Here is a 6,185-nt window from a genome sequence, read left to right on the forward strand (position 1 = left end):
GGGGCCTACCCTGTGACCCCAAGGCCCAGGCAACCTTTAGAAGCCTGCTTTTAAGGAGATTTCCTCATTTTTCTTCTGTGGGAAATGTAAAAACCTAGTCGTCTGGTCAATTTAAATATATAACTTTCAAAGATGTCTATGAAACAATTGAATATCTTCTTACATTTTTTTGATTTAAAAATTCTCATCCTATAAAACAATACATAAATTTAGAGATACTGCTCCCCCCGCCCCCCACTCTCATGTTCCACTTGCCAAGAATCATGGGTGTTGGTCAACATCACTGCAGAGTCAAGTTTAGGATCAATGTTAACCTGTAGTGAAGTCTTTCCCACTTTTCTTTCTCATGATGCCCAACAACCTGCTTTAACCACTTGTCAGGCAGCAAAACCAGCTCAGAGTGACATCATCAGCTCAAACAAAATAAAGTAGTTGAGAGGGGTTCCATCATTTGAGAAAATACATAAGAATTTGAACATGAAAAGAATCCTTTTCCAAGGGACAGTTTTCAGAGGGATCTTATAGTCAGGCATATAAAATACTAAAGGGACAATTTCAGGGACATTTGATCACTGAGCCACGTCCCCAGGCCCTATCTTGTACTTCATTTAGAGACAGGGTCTCACTGAGTTTCTTAGTGCCTTGCTTTTGCTGAGGCTGGCTTTGAACTCGCGATCCTCCTGCCTCAGCCTCCGGAGCCACTGGGATCAGACACAGCGGACATAAAACTATTCGAAGATCCCATTCTTCCATGTTTGTTAGCATCAAGGCAGAGGTGACCTGGCAGCCGGAGGTGGCCCCACCATGCCTTAGGGATCAGGAGACACTTTCCTGAACACGCACACCTGGGGGCAGGCTGGAGCTTTTCAGGAATCCACTGGAGAGTTTAATATGTACATAAATCAATGTCCTCTTCACCAGCCTCCCGCGATCCTGCGGCTGGGTCCATTCTCCTGACCCACCTGAGTTTCTCTGAGGGGATTGTCCCATGTGTTTCTCCCAAACCACCCCAAAAATCCAGAACTTTCCAGCTCTTCAAAACCTCAATCATACTAGACTTCTCTAGGGAACTTTCCAAGTTCTGGATCACACCCACCTTTCCTAATCCCCGGGCATCTGGGTCTGCCCTGCTAATGGGTCCTCGCTCCTCCTTCTACACCCTCCCAAGAATGTCGGTACTTCTTCCTTCACGTCCGTTGGATTTTTAAAGACTCGACCACTGTGGTCAAAGCTTCTCAAGTAGGAAACTTGAGGTTGATGGCGATACAGGACAGTTGTCTTCCAGAAGCCGGACTCTTCCTACCTTGCATGTCTCTTCCTAGCCCAGGGGGCCACTGGCCATTCCTGATTGGTGGCTTCATCATCCCTGTGTACGTGAGAAGCACAGAAGCATGTCCCCCCTCCTCTTCCTCGCAGCCCCCTCCTCAGCCTCCCAGCTGAAGCCTGAGTCCAGGGCGTGACTCCTTCCTTCTCTCTAGACAGCAGCGAGATGAGGAGACGCCCGCAGACTTCTTCTATTTCATTGACTTTCAGAGACACAACGCCGAGATCGCAGCTTTCCACCTGGACAGGTAAGTCCGACCCCTGGAGGTGGTGTCCACTACAAGGGCCGATTGCCTGGGAGGGAACGCTGGAAAGACCCTCGGGGGACTCTTCTGGCTGTCCACCTCTTCCATACCTCAGGGCGGCGCCTTTAAACCCAACAAGCCCATGGTCTTTTAACATAACGAAATAAGCAATTAATAAAGAAAACTAACCGTGCTGTACTGCGCACGTTGCCATCTTGGGCACAACACTGCCCTTTCCTCTAGTTCCCTGATCTGAAAACGAGAAGATGCCCGAGGAGCCATAAGGTAATGATATCAGAAGACAAAACACATTCCTAAACTCCCAGGTTCCATCCGCTCAGTCACTGCCCCTCAAAGTGTGGTCCATGGATTTGCATCATGGACACCACACAAGAGCTTTCTAGAAATGCAGAATCTCAGCCTCACCCAAGACCCACGAAATCAGAACCTGCACCTGAACAAGATCCCAAGTGACTAGCATGCACGCCCCAGTCGAAAAGCACTAGAGAAGAACACAGCTTGAATGGTAGGAAGGCTTGCCCAGGAGCACCACAGACTCACCCCCAGTGGCCGCCCTGCAGGGTGTGGTCAGGAACACCAGGCGATTCCTAACATTTTCTGGCCGGGGGACAGGACTTCTCCCCATTCCCTGACCATCCCTAACCTGGACTCCCTCTTTCAGGATTCTGGACTTTCGACGAGTGCCGCCAACAGTGGGGAGGCTAGTGAATGTCACCAAGGAAATCCTTGAGGTCACCAAGAACGAAATCCTGCAGAGCGTTTTCTTTGTCTCTCCAGGTAGTGTGCTGGCCAGAGCCTGCCTGCCTACGCGGTAAAGCAGGTGCCCACTGTCACGTTCACAGTGGCATGGCTCCTTGTCACTAGCACCGCATTACTGGGATGGGCGGATGCTGCCCTCAGACGCTCCCATCCGGATGAATTTTGTGTGGGAAAAGGTGGTGTGTGAGATGCTAAGAGGCTAGTGTGGTCGCTAAAACCCACAATGCTGGCCTTCCTGGGGACAGAGGTTATCCTTCCAGGGTAACAAAGAATGTCCCAATCATATGGATGAGATGCAGAGAGGCTGGATCCCACTTTCTCTGCTCAGAGACATTTGAAAATTGGTCCCCATGATGCTCAGTTCAGTAGCTGCTATGTCCCCAAATGGCCATGTTTCCTTCTCCCACCTTTTCCCAAGACACGGGTCCAGGGTTCCCCATCTAATCCTCAGGGGTTTCTTGGTGCAGGGAGACGGCCTGCCTCCAAGTCCTCCTCTTCCTGCTCCTCTCTCCTTCCCCGTCCTGCAGCCAGCAACGTGTGCTTCTTCGCCAAGTGTCCGTACATGTGCAAGACGGAGTACGCGGTCTGCGGCAACCCGCACCTGCTGGAGGGCTCCCTCTCTGCCTTCCTGCCGTCCCTCAACCTGGCCCCCAGGCTGTCGGTGCCCAACCCCTGGATCCGCTCCTACACACTGGCAGGAAAAGAGGAGTGAGTCGGCCCCTGGCTGCAAATGCCACATCCACGGTCCTGCAGTCCAGCTCTTAAGAGTGGCCGCGGTTGGACCCCAAAACCTTCCTCGGTCCTCCTCTGCCCCATTTACCTTGATCCTGTGACTAGCTGGTCTGGGTCTGTCCTCTTGCTTTCATTCATTTAATGGGTGATGGAGAGCCTGTTAGATGCTAGGGGACACAGGAGGGACATAGGCTCTCCCTCGGGAGGCTTCTTGAGTGGACAACAAGCAGCCAGACTGTGGAAGCCTAGTGTGGTGTAGGAGGGACACCAGTTAGCCTGAGAAAAGTCCACGAGGCCAAGAGCCTCCTGGCTGTATCCCCAGGCGCAGCACCCCTCCTGGCACGTGGCAGTACTCAGTTCTAGTTGAGTAGGTCCACCTTCAGGCCACCTTGACTGTGGGGGTAAAGAAGCAGTGGAAGAATCTCTAGAGGACATGAGTGATGGGTTAGAAGGGACTTTGGAAGTTTGAGCGGCACACGGTACAATGCAGGCAGAGGCACAAATGTGACAGCCATAACAAGGTGGCCCGTGGGGGGTTGTGAACAGTGCAGGAGCCCTGGAGGGCCGGTGTCCAAGAGGCTTGGTGAGGGATGCTGAGAAAGCAGGTGAGAGACATGGCACCATCTTGCCCTGCCTGCCCTGGTCTCTGAACATGGTACCCCAGCCATCGGCTTAGCATCCAGCAGTTAAATGACTCAGAACCTTGTACCAGGTGGAATCTACGGGCCCCTTTCCCGAGTCCTGGGCCAGGGGCCACCAGCCACCAGCGTCCTGAGAAGTTGCCCCCGGCCCAGGGCGGGATCAGGGAGGCAGGGATTTGGGAGTGGGCTGAGGTGTGGGGAGGGCCCCAACACCTTGCCACCTTGGCTTTTCCAGCCCCAGGACTTCTTCTCACCCCCAGGTGGGAGCTCAATCCCCTTTACTGTGACACTGTGAGACAGATCTACCCGTACAACAGCAGCAACCGGCTCCTCAACATCATCGACATGGCCATCTTTGACTTCTTGATCGGTAGGTCCCCATGCTCAGGGCACCTGGCCAAGTGGTTGTGACCTTGGCACACAACTATATCCGGGTTCACGAGGACTGAACAGCCCCGCACCGCCCAGCCTCAGAAGTGGCAAAGGCCCAAGAGCACAGAAGTTAACAGGTGCCCTCTTCAAAGAACTGGGGAAGGGGCCCTCGGGGGCAGGCACAGCACCCTGCCACAGGGCCCGAGGGGGCGTCAGATTGACGTTAGGTGTTCCCTGCACCCAGCGAGGGGACAGCAGGTAGGAAGGTGAGAAAGAGAGGGTCGAAGGCAAGGTCCCAGCCGGAAACCGGTGATTCGGCCTTCCTGGTAATTCCACAGGGACCAGGAAAGATCGGGCAGCACAGCAGAGTAACAAAGGCGGCCAAGGCACACGTGCTCAGACGTAAGCAGAGCAGACAGAGGGCTCACTGTCACTCCCTTCAGGAAGGTAGCTTGTCACTCTCAGCTGGGGGTGCCTAGGCTGAAAAACTCCATCGACATGGACAGGAGGGACAGAGGCACGCTTCTGCACAACAGAACCCCTGGGCAGGGGTGGGGGCAGAGGAAGGGCAGGAAGCTGGGCCATGTCAGCTGTGGCCCGGGTCCAGGCCTCTACTCTGGACAGAACTGAGGTCAGAGGTGCCTGTCCCCCTGACCTACCAGCCCCTCTCCCTTTCTTTACAGGAAACATGGACCGTCACCATTATGAGATGTTCACCAAATTCGGGGAGGATGGCTTCCTTATTCATCTCGACAACGCCAGAGGGTGAGGGTCCTGCCAGTCGCAGCTCTTTCCCTCCAGACACACACCTTCCTGCAGCTGCTCGCCACAGGAACCTGCCCAGACCCGCCCTGCACGGTCCGCCCGCCCCCATGGCGCTGGGCTTTCCCACTTGCTTTTTTTCTTGCTCTTAGCTGAGCGCCCTTGATTCTCTGCCAGGCCAGGAGCGCTCCGTGAATCAAGATGAGACATCCTGGGTTTCTTTTAGAGGGTCCCCAGAGGCTGGGCCTCCCTAGCTGGGCCTGAAGGAAGGAGAGGTTGCTTGGTTCTAGCAAGGAGGCTGCTATGCCCAGAGGAGAGGGGGGCTGGGGAGGCGGCTGCCATGGTCCCTGGCTTTTTACCCTAACCACAGATTTTAAAAGCAGAAGGGAGAAAGCCCCAAGGGAATAAGGATGCTGCTCACTGAAGTCTGTCTTCTCCTAGGTTCGGACGACACTCCCATGATGAGATCTCCATCCTCTCGCCCCTCTCCCAGTGCTGCCTGTAAGTTTTCATGCAGCAGGTACCAAGGGCAGGTGGCCGCCAGGACAGTTCATCCTGCTTGCCACCGAGCTCTGAAGGCCTTCATCAGTTTTCACTGGTCTAGGACATGGGCAGGTAAAATGAGGCGAATTGCCTCATTTCTTAGACAATTATCACATCTTCTCAAGCAACATCTCACTTTTTCATCCTTTGGCCTAAGATGAATTCAGACTTTTTTTTTTTTTTTTTTTGGTACTGGGGATTGAACTCAGGGGCACTCGACCACTGAACCCCATCCCCACTGCACTCAGCTGGACATAATCTTTTAAATTTTTCAGTTGCCAACTTTAATCTCTAACCCACTTAGATAATAACCCACTTTTGCAGGGGCTGATGACCTCTGGCATTACTAATCATACCTCTGCTTTGTCCAGGAGTCAGAAAATCTCATATTACTATTTGATCACCATGTAAGTAAAGTCCTGATGAGAGGGCCCTTTAAACAGCCTGTGTCCAGAGTTCAGTTCTCCCAACCGCACTTCTCTGGAGGATGTCTAACCTACTTCCAGGCCTCTCTGGCATCCTAGCCAGGCTTGTGAAACTGTCCACCTGCTCAGCAACAGCATCCGGAGCTAATTATAAATATGTGGTTCGCACCTAGCAAAACCACCCCATTTGTCTCCAGTGGGAAACTCCGAGTATGAATGTTCTTAATCAGCTGCTTAGATTAATTCCAACATGTCTCCCTTCTTGCTTCCTCCCTCCCTTCCTGAGGAGGCCAGGCAATAGCTGCTTGTGACAAAAATAAGACAATTAAGCTGCCTGCCCAGAAGTCCAAGTCAGATTCCTG

General features: G+C 53.0%; 1 protein-coding gene across 1 annotated transcript in view; it reads left to right on the forward strand.

The window, feature by feature from the left end:
• The window catches only part of Fam20a (FAM20A golgi associated secretory pathway pseudokinase), a 54,073-nt gene that overhangs the window by 40,171 nt on the left and 7,717 nt on the right, over positions 1-6,185 (forward strand). Inside the window, exons 5-10 of the mRNA XM_005328246.5 lie at positions 1,479-1,571; positions 2,251-2,366; positions 2,876-3,056; positions 3,982-4,091; positions 4,777-4,858; positions 5,297-5,356. Of these exons, the coding sequence (XP_005328303.2) occupies positions 1,479-1,571; positions 2,251-2,366; positions 2,876-3,056; positions 3,982-4,091; positions 4,777-4,858; positions 5,297-5,356 (642 nt within the window). The remainder of the gene's footprint in view (positions 1-1,478; positions 1,572-2,250; positions 2,367-2,875; positions 3,057-3,981; positions 4,092-4,776; positions 4,859-5,296; positions 5,357-6,185) is intronic.

This window comes from Ictidomys tridecemlineatus, chromosome 3 (assembly GCF_052094955.1).
Source record: "Ictidomys tridecemlineatus isolate mIctTri1 chromosome 3, mIctTri1.hap1, whole genome shotgun sequence".
NCBI classification, from domain to species: Eukaryota; Metazoa; Chordata; class Mammalia; order Rodentia; family Sciuridae; genus Ictidomys; species Ictidomys tridecemlineatus.